Source organism: Salvelinus namaycush, chromosome 26 (genome assembly GCF_016432855.1).
Source record: "Salvelinus namaycush isolate Seneca chromosome 26, SaNama_1.0, whole genome shotgun sequence".
In the NCBI taxonomy this organism is placed as follows: Eukaryota; Metazoa; Chordata; class Actinopteri; order Salmoniformes; family Salmonidae; genus Salvelinus; species Salvelinus namaycush.
The window spans coordinates 25,853,664-25,868,842 of NC_052332.1; the positions used below are offsets into that span (position 1 = coordinate 25,853,664).

The following is a 15,179-nucleotide window of genomic DNA, read 5'->3' on the forward strand; positions in this document are numbered from 1 at the left end:
GTTCACCCTATTTTAACCCTTACTTCATTCTTTCAGGTGGTTCTTACAGTTTGTGCTGCAGTGGCTGGATGAGAATGAGTACGTTTCCATGGAGTTCATGCATGGAGCTTTGGAGAGAGACAAGAAAGATGGCGTGAGTTTCTGGTAGTAGTTATTTAAGCAATAAGGCACAAGGGGATGTGGTATATGGCCTATATACCACGAGCCAGGGCTGTTCTTCGGCACAATGCAACACGAAGTGCCTGGAAACAGTCCTTAGCCATATACCACAAACCCTGAGGTGCCTTATTGCTATTATAAACTAGTTACCAATGTAATTAGAACAGTAAAAATACATGTTTTGTCATACCCGTGGTATACGGTCTGATATATCACGACTTTCAGCCAATCAGCATTCAGGGCTCGAAGACCCAGTTTATAATTAAGCAACAAGGCACGAGGGGTGTGTAGTATATGGCCAATATACCATGGCTAAGGGCTGTTCTTAGGCATGACGCATCGCGAAGTCTTATTTACCACGGTTGTCAGCCAATCAGCATTCAGTGCTCGAACCACCCAGTTTATAATTCCCTATAGCGCATGGTATATCAACATGGTAGAATTCAATGGCTATTAGTTCATTCTTACATGCTTTGTTTGAGCTGCTTTTGAAAGCAAAAGTGGAATTAAAAACATTTATTGGCATTGTTGAATTCGATTTTCATAATAGCAAGCTAGTACTGATGGTTTGGTTAGCTAAACTATTTGAACTGTTTGGTTACCAATGCAACTACTGTAGCTATCTAGTAAACTTTCTGACTACTTCAGTGGATGTTGAACTAATTTCTACCAGCAAATGAACATATTTCTAGTGGCAAATCAACTCGGGGCTCTATGCATTCTCTGGAAAATAATGCAACTCCGTGCAAGGTCAGTTCCACTCCTTCCACTGTGGAAGGTGTCATGAAACACACCTTCCACATTGTTCATTATTTTCGATAAAACGCGTAGCCCCTCGTTGATTGACCCTTACATCTTTGTCAGTCATTCACTATAAACTATATAGTTACATTTGTCTCCGTCCCCTTCTCCTCACAGTTCCAGCAGACATCTGAGCATGCTCTTTTCTCCTGCTCGGTGGTGGACGTCTTCACCCAGCTCAACCAGAGCTTTGAGATCATCAAGAAACTGGACTGTCCTGACCCCAAGGTCATGGCTCACTACAGCCGACGATTCGCCAAGGTAACCTTATCCTCCGCATCGTACCTACCTACCAGTCAGAACTGTGTGTAATGTAGACCAATGCCTGGAGGGATAGATTGCTCTCTCATATCTCCACCCTCTGTGAGATTCATGTTAGGGAGCCTCGTCCTGAGTCATGCTTGATTTGGAGTTATGGCTTGAAATGTTTTTCAAACAATGGGAGGCAAAGTTTGGCATTTGCTCAAGCTAGTGTTGTGTTCGAGACCACCTAAAGCGAGAACGATTTCAAGACCAAGACCAGAACATTTTAGTCCATTTCAAGACCATGACTGTAATTCTGTGAAATCTTCACCATAACAAAATGTCCAGTATTTCTGTGTTCAGATTTCAAACAACATATGGATTATTTAGACATTCAGAATAAATGCATGCTGAAGGAAAATAGAGCTACTCTACAAATGACTACTAACCGAAATATAGTGTGGCCTTCTACGCTTTCAGAGAAAGGCTAAGGATTTATAAAATTACAACAATAATTATTATTATATTATTATTTTCAATGATGTTTTGATTTAAGCTCATCAGTTTTTGTTAGAAAGGAAAGGGTTAAAACTAAAGAGAAAAAAAGTTCCAATCAGGATTAGTCTATGGTGGTCTCTGGGGAGAGAAATCTAGCTAGCTAAGTCAACCATTGGGACTTATTGAAAGCCAACAGGTCACTGCAATAGGAGCAGTAATTTTCCCACGGTCTAGCTAGCTAGCTTTTGTTGTCGGCTAGTGTGCAGCGGCTACAGCAGGTGTTATCAAAGAGAATGTTGTTAATTTGTTAGCGTCTCCCTTTTCAAGAAGAACTTTCAACAAGAAGTTAAGTTTCAAATGATCATCTGGTGAGTGGAACTGTGTTTGTTTTTTTATTGCAGCTCGCATGCTAACTCTTTCAAAATAACTTGCACTATATGACCATAAGTATGTGGACACTTGTCGAACATCATGGGCATGTCGAACATCATGGGCATTAATATGAAGTTGGTTCCCCCTTTGCTGCTATAACAGCCTCCACTCTTTTGGGAAAGATTTCCACTAGATGTTGGAACATTGCTGCAGGGACTTGCTTCCATTTAGCCACAAGAGCATTAGTGAGGTCGGGCACTGATGTTGGGCGATTAGGCCTGACTCTCAGTCAGCGTTCCAATTCATCCCAAAGGTGTTAGATGGGGTTGAGGTCAGGGCTTCTACACCGATCTCAAAAAACTATTTCTGTGTGGACCTTGCTTTATGCACAGGGTATTGTCATGCTGAAGCAGGAAAGGGCCTTCTCCAAACTGTTGCCACAAAGTTGGAAGCACAGAATCGTCTAGAATGTCATTGTATGCTGTAGCATAAAGATTTCTCTTCACTGGAACTGAGGGGCCTAGCCCGAACCACGAAAAACAGCCCCAGACCATTATTCTTCCTCCACCAAACTTTACAGATGGCACTATGCATTGGGGCAGGTAGTGTTTTCCTGGCATCCACCAAACCAAGTTTCATCCGTTGGACTGTCAGATGGTGAAACGTGATTCATCACTCCAGAGAACGCGTTTCCACTGCTCCAGAGTCCAATGGTGGCGAGCTTTACACCACTCCAGCCGACGCTTGGCATTGCGCATGGTGATCTTAGGCTTGTGTGCTGCTTGGCCATGGAAACCCATTTCATGAAGCTCCCAACAAACAGTTATTGTGCTGACGTTGTTTCCAGAGGCAGTTTGGAACTCGGTAGGGAGTGTTGGTGCTTTAACAAAGTACTGAGTAAAGGGTCTGAATAATTACGGAAATAAGGTATTTCTGTTTTTTAATTTTTTATAAATTTGCAAAAATGTCTAAACCTGTTTTTGCTTTGTCATTATGGGGTGTTGTGTGTAGATTGAAAAATATTTAATCAATTTTAGAATGAGGCTGTAACTTAACATGATGTGGGAAAAGTCATGGGGTCTGAATACTTTCAAAATGCACTGTATGTTTCATGAAATTTGTGTATATCTTTGGCGTGGCTGAATGGAAGCTGATAGTTGAGTTTTTTACTCCGCTGGTCTTGGCTGGTCTAAGGAAGAAATGACGAGTCCTCACTGTCCGAGGCCGAGTCAAGACTGAATAAAAATGTGTCCCACACCCAGACACTCAATATGTGGTCTTGGGACTGAGACCGGTCTCAAGTACTACAACACTGGCTCAAACCTTTGAAACATCCCCAAATCTTATTAAAGTGATTCATGCCCAGAGCATTTTCTTCGTCTGAAAACAGCCAACTGTGCCCTTCAGAGAAATCCTTACCATTGCTTTTCTTATTTGAGAGTAGTATACGCTTATTACAGATATGAGCCCCAGTAAATCACATTTCAATAAAAGTAGCCAGAGCATTGTCTGGGGGACTTTCACATTTGTCTAAAAGGAATTGGATATGATATGTTCTCATTAAATCAAAATGACTAATGGGACAACATCCTTTAATGTACCCTCTCTCCTTCTCCCTGGGGCTGGGGTTAGCCTGACCTGGGGCTAGATCCCTGGGGCTGGGGTTAGTCTGACCTGGGGCTAGATCCCTGGGGCTGGGGTTAGTCTGACCTGGGGCTAGATCCCTGGGGCTGGGGTTAGCCTGACCTGGGGCTAGATCCCTGGGGCTGGGGTTAGTCTGACCTGGGGCTAGATCCCTGGGGCTGGGGTTAGTCTGACCTGGGGCTAGATCCCTGGGGCTGGGGTTAGTCTGACCTGGGGCTAGATCCCTGGGGCTGGGGCTAGCCTGACCTGGGGCTAGATCCCTGGGGCTGGGGCTAGCCTGACCTGGGGCTAGATCCCTTGGGTTAGTCTGACCTGGGGCTAGATCCCTGGGGCTAGCCTGACCTGGGGCTAGATCCCTGGGGCTAGCCTGGCCTGGGGCAAGATCCCTGGGGCTAGTCTGACCTGACCTGGCCTGGCAAAGCTTATAGAGAGACTGTGGTTCTGCATCACAAAGAATACATCCAGGGAATACATTCATACTTTCAGAGGCCTTTTGGCAGTAACCTCACATTCATACCCTTACTTTAACTTTACAGAATGACCACACTAGCCTCTAGCCTGTGTAAAAAGACCACTTCACATTCACAGAAAAGGAGGACGGTCATTTAGTGGTTTGATGAGATATATTTCCAAGGACACTGAAACGTCACCCATATTTAGTTGGACACTTTAATTACTTGTTTTCCTCCCCACAGACTATTGCCAAAGTTCTTCTGCAGTATAGTGCCATTCTGACCAAGAGCTTCCCCTCCTACTCTGACAAAGAGAAGATTGTAAGTCTTCATATCCTGCCATACACGACATATCCTTGGTGGGGTTTTTTGCAGAGTTTTAAACGGGTCTCTGTACCTCTCTCTCCCCCTGTATAGACGTGTGTACTGATGAATAATGTGCAGCAGTTGCGTATCCAGCTGGAGAAGATGTTTGAGTCCATGGGTGCCAAACAGGTAAGCAGCAATACTATGTATAGGAAGAGATAATAACAAATGGCTTCTTCCACAGATGGGTAAGATAGAGCTGGGGTGGCGGGTAGGGATGAACAGTGTCCTTCCTCACTGTGCTACGGACCACCAGGAACCTGCTGGAGAAGACTACAGGTGCAGTGTGTCTCTGGGCTCATGCAGCTGGTTGAGCAGACTTTGGTGTGAGCAGGTTTGGATTTAAAGGTGTGAATGATGTGCTACTCTGGCATCACACCTAGAGAAATAGAGAATCTCAATTGTTTGTTATGTGCTTAGTTGTGAACATATGGTTCAATGATGTTGAAACTGCTCTTCATAGACAAGATCATGAACATGGTATTTGTGTCTTTCTGTACCAGTTAGCAAACAAAGAAGAAATGGTATGGAGATGGCCCACATGATTTAGAGCAGCGGTTCTCAACTGATTTTGCCTCAGGACCTAAATTGAACCAGGTTGTCTGTCGCAACCCAATATTTGCAATGCAAATTTGATAGTAAATGTAGCAGTAATATTGTCAATAAGTAAATTTTTCCCATATTCTTGATGAAGAATGTTAAGCTCACTGATTTGAGGCCACAAAATCAACCAAATCCGCTAAATAGCTCTATATTGAAAATATTGTCAAGATTGAAGATTTCTTTTTAGAGATCAAGTTTTTTTTAAATGTAAGTTCATCATTTCAACAAACTTTTCTCAACTGCGACTCAGCAGTTGAGAATCGCTGATTTAGAGTATCGTTGATGTGATCCTGTCATGAAGAATAGAGCATTAGATAAATAGCATACTGTACTGTATATAAGCAACTTCTTATTGTGTAGACTAGACTGTTACATGAATATATGCCCTTGGTGATTATATTATTTCCCTACATCAACTTCCTAGAGGGCAAAAAGCTATGTACGGTCTATAGGTTTTCATGACCTTCCCTATGTTTAGCATCCCTACTTAAGAGCACAATGTAGTTATATGTACAGTGCCAGTCAAAAGTTTGGACACACCTACTCATTCAAGGGTTTTTCTTTATTTTTACGATTTTCTACATTGTAGAAAACTATTAAATAAACTATGGCATTCTCTCAACCAGCTTCACCTGGAATGCTTTTACAACAGTCTTGAAGGAGTTCCCACATATGCTGAGCACTTGTTGGCTCCTTTTCCTTCACTCTGCGGTCCAACTCATCTCAAACCATGTCAATTGGGTTGAGATCGGGTGATTGTGGAGGCCAGGTCATCTGATGCATCACTCCATCACTCTCCTTCTTGGTCAAATAGCCCTTACACAGCCTGGAGGTGTGCTGGGTCATTGTCCTGTTGAAAAACGAATTATAGTCCCACAGAATGCTGTGGTAGCCATGCTGGTTAAGTGTGACTTGAATTCTAAATAAATCACAGACAGTGTCACCAGCAAAGCACACCATCACCCCTCCTCCTCCATGCTTCACGGTGGGAACCACACATACGGAGATCATCAGTTTACCTACTCTGCGTCTCACAAAGACACAGCGGTTGGAAGCAAAAATCTCAAATTTGGACTCATCAGACCAAAGGACAGAATTCCACTTGTCTAATATCCATTGCTTGTGTTTTTTGGCCCAAGCAAGTCTCTTCTTATTATTGGTGTCCTTTATAGTAGTGGTTTCTTTGCAGCAATTCGATCATGAAGGCCTGATTCACGCAGTCTCCTCTGAACAGTTAATGTTGATATGTGTCTGTTACTTGAACTCTGAAGCATTTATTTGGGCTGCAATTTTTGTGGCTGGTAACTCTAATGAACTTATCCTCTGCAGTAGAGTTAACTCTGGGTCTTCCTTTCCTGTGGCGGTACTCATCATAGCGCTTGATGGTTTTTGAGATTGCACTTGAAGAAACTTTCTAGACTCACTTGAAGAAAGTTCTAGACTGACCTTCATGTCTTAAAGTAATGATGGACTGTCATTTCTCTTTGCTTATTTGAGCTGTTCTTGCCATAATATGGATGTTGTCTTTTACCAAATAGGGCTATCTTCTGTATACCACCCCTACCTTGTCACAACACAACTGATTGGCTCAAATGCATTAGGAAGGAAAGAAATTCCACAAATGTAACTTTTAACAAGGCACACCTGTTAATTGAAATACATTCCAGGTGACTACCTCATGAAGCTGGTTGAGAGGATGCCAAGAATGTGCAAAGCTGTCATCAAGGCAAAGGGTGGCTACTTTGAAGAATCTCAAATATAAAAAATATTTTGATTTGTTTAACACTTTTTTTGGTTCTACATGATTCCATATGTGTTGTTTCATAGTTTTGATGTTTTCACTATTATTCTACAATGTAGAAAATATTGAAAGTAAAGAAAAGCCCTTGAATGAGTAGGTGTGTCCACATTTTTGACTGGTACTGTATGTTAAGTATGAAGAGGACCGGCTTCATTCTGAATTATTGTCCCATTCTTACTGAGTAGTAACTGAGTTATTGGATGTTGAGTAAAGTAGTTTGTCTTAGTAATCCCATAGTTTTGGCTTACACACCCATGATTGAATTGTAGCACAAAAGTCTGAGAAGTTGAGTGTAAATAGATGTTACCTTCACTGCTAAATATTGACAAGCAGGAGGATAATGAGGAAGAGGAGGAAGAGAAGGTGGTTGTGCATTCCCTTTTGATTGGGTGCAGTTTGATTGTTACCAAAGTGGTGTTGTAGATAGAGCATGTAACTCAACTCCCCCATGACCAGCAGGTCATAACTGATTATGTGGATAGAAAGACTCTGGTTGGTTTATGTTATCATTAGAAGACTGAACATGGAGTCCGTGGAATAAAGTTAACCCCATAGAGATCCTATTAAATTACTCTAATTCCTAATTTTATGTTTCACCCTCTATTGAGCCTTTAGGAATGCCCATAGTGAAACCATAGACAACTCAATTAGCTTTCTCTGATGATGGCTCCCTGCGGTGAATATTTAGTCTTTTACAGTGTAATGGAAAGAACTTCTGCACACCGAGGACCAATTTCAGTGATTAGGGCTGTAAAAGTGTAAGATGCATGTTGGGAACTAGTGTCCAGAATTGTTTGTGTATTCACTGCTGATGAATGGCATATGGCTTGTGGTTGGGGTTTTGTAATGTAAGTAAATCACTGTTACATTCTAATGAATACAAAGAGTGGAATTTTAATCTGAGCTCTGTGTTTTTTTCCGAAGAAGCACAGCTATTGGGGTTGTGTGATGCCGAGGTGTTCTTTGTGTCAAAGCTCAGTTTCGTGCTGTGAGGAGTTGAACTTAAAAGGCGGTCTTGTCCGGGCTCCGGTAGGGGAGGAGACAGATATGGGATGTTTGTGGGAGGAAATGATTAGGAAGTGAGTTATCACAGAGAAGAGGAAGAGTTCACAGTACACGCTGCCACGCACTCATCTGCCTGTCAAGACAAATTAAGCACACAAAGACGAGACACACTGTTGGAGTAAACTTTTTTGTCGTTTTTGTCAGAAATACTCAAATAAACTGCAGTATCATTACAACTGTGCCATATCAAGGTATGGTCGTAAATGGCTATTCTACTGTACACATCTTTCTCTTAATCTGTATCCTGGAAAGCCTTCACACAGGTATTCATTATAGTCATTCTGACCTTCAAACTGTGGCACTGACTTTCCTCACTTATTAGGAATAAAATAAACTTTGGAATTTTCCCCTCTTCTTTTCCTCCCCCAAGGCAACATGGTTAAAATGATGGCATGGCGGTACGTGGGTATAAGACGAGGACATTATATATGTGCATGTATGGACATTCTGTACATGGAGATAGATATATATCATTTTTGAACCTCAAGTAGAAAACTGACGATGATCCCTTTTCCATAAATACAGAAAATGATACTGTACCATCATTGTTGACATAGTCGACTGCTGTAACTTGTAAACCAGTTCCCAGTGTATCAATCATTTCACTGAGGGTGAGATCAACCGTTCTGCCTCTGGCTAAGTTGGAGGTTCACAGAATGTTTTGTTTTCTGTCTCACTCCAACTCTTTCTCCTACTTTCTTCTCCTCTTCTACTACTGTGCAATCAATTTACTTCTTTTTTAAATGTTGTTTTCAATAGACTGACAAAGAGAAGGTGGGTTCATTACAAACAAATGTTCCATACATACAGTATGTACTTTCACAGTATGTATGCAAAGGTTTACTTTACCGCTTTTACTTTACTTGACCCTTTTTATAAATGTGTTTTTTGGTTAAGTTAGTTTGCGTTACAGGTAGAGAGATATCTGTAGTGCTAGATCATCTCTACATGTTAGGACATATAGGTAACTGCCAAATTAAAGGAAACACTTGTGTAAATGAGGGTTCTAGCAGCTCTGTTATGGTATGGGGTGCATTTCCTGGCATGGTTTAGGTCCACTCAACCCCTTATGGCAAGATAAATGCCATTCTGAGTGATCATCTTCAACCTATGGTGAGTAATTTCTATCCTGATGGGAGTGGTCTCTTCCAGGATTACAATGCCGCCATCCACAGGGTGCGAGTGGTCACTGAATTGTTTGAAGAACATGAAAACCATGTAAACCATATGCCATGGCTGTCTCAGTCACCAGATCTCAACCCAATTGAACACTTATGGGGGTTTCTGGAGAGGCTCCTGAGATAGTGTTTTCAACCACCATTAACAAAACACCAAATCATGGAATTTCTCACGAAATAATGGTGTCGCTTCCTTCCAATATACTTGTAGAATCTATGCCAAGGCACATTGAAGCTGTTCTGGCTCTTGGTGGCCCAACGCCCTATTAAAACACTTTATGTTGGTGTTTCCTTTATTTTGGCAGTTACCTGTTGGTTTGTTGCTATCCATAGTTATTGCAGCACTACAGACACATTTGACAGGCTTTTTCCCCTTCATTTTTCTTCCTCTCAAAGATTGATGCACCACAAGAGGAAAGGTGGGTTAGAGTGTGTCTTTCTCACTGCGTTGTGTAGTGGAGGGGTAGCTATGCTGCTCACAAAAATGACACTGGTTCATTGGTCAAAAGATTTACTTGCTCTTCAGGTATTTGCCATATATTGCTAGCAGTGTGGGTTGTTTTTACTCAATGCTATCTCTTCATAAGAGATGGCAATACATGTTGCCATATCTTTTTTTCCCCCTACCACTATCTGATAGCCTGAAAAGAAAGAGAAGGCTAAGGTGAGTGTAGTGAGGATGTGACATCCTCAGTGAGTGGCGATCCACACTAACACACTCGTGCATCACAGTCACTAACAGTCACTTACTCAGCAGTATACACACGCACAGGATGCTCATGAACACATACTCAGTCTCTCCCTATAGCCCCTGTAAGCCTTCCTTGTATCCACTGGTGCAGAACTCATTAAGTAGTCTCCCCCACAGCTGTCCTATACTGTACCCTGGTCTACACCCTAGACATGTAGTCTAGTCCCTGGCAGTCCATGTATCAGCTGGCTTATTGGAGTATTAGCTTAATGGGCCACATGTTGTCATCTGGCTGGCTGGGGTTGCTTTAGGCCTCTGTGAGATGGTTTCTGTCAGACCGATGCTGTGGTTGTAGATCTGGGACACGTGACCCCTGGTGGCTCCTCTAATAGTGTATACTTCTGAGTCAATATCATGAATCTGCTGTCATAATAAACCTTCATTTTCTTTAATCATATTTCTTTGAAGGTGGTGATTATTACATGCAAAAAGGTGGATTATTCTGCAGGAGTGTGTCTCTATTCAGAGTGACTATAGTTAACTAGAAAAGAAGTAGCAGTGACATGTTGTGCATTGCAATTATAGGGAATCTCACTACTTCAGTCAAATATGTCCTATTTTCACTTTCTATGAAAATGTTTGATGCCTTTTCTTGCCATGCTTGTTAATTTACTGGCGAAAAGCAAACTTTTCCTCCATTGCTGATGGATTATCGTGTGCTCTACTTTGGCTTGCAATATGCACACTTTACAGTATGTGTGTTCTCTGGTTTATGAGAATCATGCTGATATAACATGTTACATGGTAAAGTAAAACATGTGCTGTACTCATACTTATCAGACTGTCTTCTCTGCGTCTGCCTTAATGTCTATCTGTATCTGTGTGTCTGCCTTTCTCTTTCTTCCTGTCTGTCCATCTGCAGCTGGACACAGACGCTAGTGACCTCCTGAACGAGCTTCAGGTCAAGCTGAACAATGTGCTGGATGAGCTGAGTACCACATTTGGAAACAGGTACACACACCCACAATGCAGTCCCAAGATTCAAACATGTACACTCTCCCCATACTCTACAACTCACTCATTCCTAATGTTTGTACTGTAGTCTCTTGCGCACAGCCTCTGTAGTATATGGAGTCCATTTTGGCTCTGACCCATAACCTCTGTGGCTCCTTTCTCTCCTGTAGTTTCCAGGTCCATATTGATGACTGTATGAGACAGATGGCCTCTCTGTTGTATCAGATCAAGGGCCCAGTCAACGCCAACAGCCGCAACATGGTGGAGGCCGACTCCGACAACATGCTGCGGCCACTCATGGACTTCCTGGATTCAAAGTGAGTGGATCCCTTGATTCTCTCCTGCTTTGCTATGGTCACTGATTTGGTGGCGTAAATTTTAGGGCCTTCTCTATGAAGTCAAAGGTGTTATTGTCAGTATGTTGTGCCATGTTGCATGATTGTGTATTTGTTGATGTGTGGTGTCTCATTGAGTGTGTGTATGTATGCAGGTTGACGCTGTTTGCCTCGGCGTGTGAGAAGACGGTTCTGAAGCGGGTTCTGAAGGAGCTGTGGAGGATTGTGATGAGCAGCCTGGAGAAGACCATTGTCCTTCCGCAAGGAAATGGCACCTTTGTAAGACCTAACACCCTCAACATTCACCTTAAAAACGGGGCCTTTTTCTCATGGCCCTCTACTCCAAACACTCTCTCCTAATGCTATGCATGTTCTTTTCCTCCCCATTTGGGAAAAAAATATATACTTTTCAAAATATTTAACCTCCATGTAAAATGTATGTCAAATACATGTAGATACATTTGCATCTTTGCTAAAATGCATGTAATGCCTTAAAATGTACTCCAGAGATGCATGTGGGGTACCAGTCAGACGTTTGGACACACCTACTCATTCAAGGGTTTTTCTTTATTTTTACTATTTTCTAATAGTGAATAGTTCAAAACTATGACAGCTTTGCACACTCTTGGCATTCTCTCAACCAGCTTCACCTGGAATGCTTTTCCAACAATCTTGAAGCAGTTCCCACATATGCTGAGCACTTGTTGGCTCCTTTTCCTTCAATCTGCGGTCCAATTCATCCCAAACCATCTCAGTTGGGTTGAGGTCGGGTGATTTGTGGAGGCCAGGTCATCTGATGCAGCACTCCATCACTTTCCTTCTTGGTCAAATAGCCCTTACACAGCCTGGAGGTGTGTTGGGTCATTGTCTCGTTAAAAAACAAATGATAGACCCACTAAACACAAACCAGATGGGATGGCATCTCGTTGTGGTAGCCATGCTGGTTAAGTGTGCCTGGAATTCTAAATAAATCACAGACCATGTCACCAGAAAAGCACCCCCACACCTCCTCCTTCATGCTTCACGGTGGGAATCACACATGCGGAGATCATCCGTTCACCTACTCTGCGTCCCACAAAGACACGGCGGTTGGAACCAAAAATATCAAATTTGGACTCATCAGACCAAAGGACAGATTTCCACTGGTCTAATGTCCATTGCTTGTGTTGCTTGGCCCAAGCAAGTCTATTCTTATTATTGGTGTCCTTTAGCAGTGGTTTCTTTGCAGCAATTCGACCATGAAGACCTGATTCACGCAGTCTCCTCTGAACAGTTGATGTTGAGATGTCTGTTACTTGAACTCTGTGATGCATTTATTTGGGCTGCAATTTTTGTGGCTGGTAACTCTAATGAACTTATCCTCTGCAGCAGAGTTAACTCTGGGTCTTCCTTTCCTGTGGTGGTCCTCATGAGAGCCAGTTTCATCATAGCACTTGATGGTTTTTGCGACTGCACTTGAAGAAACTTTCAAAGTTCTCGACATTTTGTGGATTGATTGACCTTCATGTCTTAAAGTAATGATGGACTGTCGTTTCTCTTTGCTTATTTGAGCTGTTCTTACAATAGTATGTACTTGGTCTTTTACCAAATAGGGCTATCTTCTGTATTCCACCCCTACCTTGTCACAACACAACTGATTGGCTCAAATACATTAAGAAGGAAAGAAATTCCACAAATGTAACTTTTAACAAGGCACACCTGTTAATTTAAATGCATTCCAGGTGACTACCTCATGATGCTGGTGGAGAGAATGCCAAAAGTGTGCAAAGCTGTCATCAAGGCAAAAGGTGGCTACTTTGAAGAATCTCAAATGTAAAATATGATTCCATATGTGTTATTTCATAGTTTTGATGTCTACACTATTATTCTACAATGTATAAAATAGTAAAAATTAAGAAAAACCCTGGAAAGAGTAGGTGTGTCCAAACTTCTGACTGGTACTGTACATACATTTGCGTCTTTGCTCAAATTAATGTAATGCCTGACAATATTCCAGAAATGCTTGGGTATGACATCTAGTCTACAGGGTGGCCAAAGTGCTTCCAAATTCATCTTCTTATATTACTCTTTACGTATTGGTCAATGGAGATACTTTTTTTGGCCACAAAGCCAAAACTGGCAGTGATATAATTGTAATTGTTCATTCTGTCATAAAGAGCACATGTTCAACTTCATAAAAAACATGTCTTCCCATCTCAAGAGGTATTTATTTTTTACTATAGTAAGGGACTATAGTAAGGGTTTTTTATCGATTTAAACAAACACTATACATCGTACAATGCTCCACAATGTGTCAAAGTGTAGGTCTAGGTCCTCCAATGAGAGGCATTATATTCTACAATGTTTTGGTTCCAATCGTTTTTCCACCATTCATTTTTCCCATTGGTATTTATGAAACACTTAAAGTAAGAGCTGTGTTTCAAGTAGACTTGCCTTGGCATGACATTTTGATAACCATGTAAATCTCTCTCGGACAAGGTGACTTTTATCAATATATTCGTCTCTATTCACTCTCAGATTCGAAAATTCTTAATTCATTTATACCCCCAAGCCATAAGACTCTGAACATGTAATCAAATGGCTACCCGGACTATTTGCATTGTGTACCCCCCCCCCCAACCCCTCTTTTACGCTGCTGCTACTCTGTTTATCATATATGCATAGTCACTTTAACTATACATTCATGTACATACTACCTCAATTAGCCTGACTAACTGGTGCCTGTATATAGCCTCGCTACTGTATATAGCCTCGCTACTGTTATTTTTTCACTTTATTTTTACTGTTGATTTTATTTCTTTACTTACTTATTGTTCACCTAATACTTTTTTTTTTTAATTGCACTGTTGGTTAGAGCCTGTAAGTAAGCATTTCACTGTAAGGTCTACACCTGTTCTATTCGGCACACGTGACAAACTTTGATTTGATTTAATTAGCATCAAAGTAGACGTCATGCAAACCTACAAATCCCTGCAAGCTTCTACACGTCATCTCTAGCTGACACCTTTGCTAACAGGCATTGTCAATTTAAACTTGCACCAGACAGTTCACAGAATTGGTCATTTAAATAAATGTAGCCAATTTATGAATTACTACATTTAGCTAACATTAGATAATTAATCCAGAGATTCTTACCTTTGCCTCAATTTGACAGTCTCGTCCAGATCATCATGGCATTTGTAGTTATTTATGATAGCCACATTAGCAGCTAATTAGCATTTCATTTTTGGGGGGCTAAATACAGGCGACTATGTTGATAAAAGTCACCTTGTCCTAGAGCAGATATTCCCGAATTGGGGTTCTTCACATGTTCAAATAGTCCATTTCTATTTTCCAACTGGGCTATACGTTTGGGTGAGGTTTTTTTCTCACATGAGTAGCCTCGTTTCACTGCCAAAAATAAAATTAAACCATCTAGTGTTCAGCGAAATAACAACACAATGTCAAATACAGGTAGCCTAGTCAAATAATTAACATCCGATCACATTAATCGTTACTCTCTTGCGGGAATTCCACTAACGGTCCGTATGTGGCCAAACGTAGCTGCTGCTCATTCCGTTTGCTCGATAATGGATAAATTCAGTCGACAACACAAATTGTTCTGCTTCGACGAGCACATCCAATGCTAGCATCAGTAATTCTACATTTGTTGTAAGCCCAGCTAGCATGGACACTGACAGTTGTGAATCTGATGCAGCCGAAGAGCTACTGCCCCCTTACCCGGGAAAGCACCGAACAACAGACCGGGACGTTGGACCATCAAAGAGGCGCAAATATGATGAGAACTACATTGAGTTGGGGTTCACTTGTATTGGGAGTAGTGCCTTTCCTCAGCAAGTGTGTTAAATGTGCAAAAGTACAACTCAATGAAACCTTCACTCCTGCGGAGACATTTAGAAACAAAACATGCCATTTTGAAAAAGAAGCCAGGGGAGTTTTTTTGAGCGAGAATTAAGA

General features: G+C 41.6%; 1 protein-coding gene across 1 annotated transcript in view; it reads left to right on the forward strand.

Moving 5' to 3' along the window:
- LOC120021294 (protein unc-13 homolog B-like) overlaps positions 1 to 15,179 on the forward strand; it is a 111,824-nt gene that overhangs the window by 90,001 nt on the left and 6,644 nt on the right. Inside the window, exons 27-33 of the mRNA XM_038964991.1 lie at positions 37 to 133; positions 1,078 to 1,221; positions 4,413 to 4,490; positions 4,587 to 4,664; positions 10,796 to 10,884; positions 11,058 to 11,204; positions 11,378 to 11,501. Of these exons, the coding sequence (XP_038820919.1) occupies positions 37 to 133; positions 1,078 to 1,221; positions 4,413 to 4,490; positions 4,587 to 4,664; positions 10,796 to 10,884; positions 11,058 to 11,204; positions 11,378 to 11,501 (757 nt within the window). The remainder of the gene's footprint in view (positions 1 to 36; positions 134 to 1,077; positions 1,222 to 4,412; positions 4,491 to 4,586; positions 4,665 to 10,795; positions 10,885 to 11,057; positions 11,205 to 11,377; positions 11,502 to 15,179) is intronic.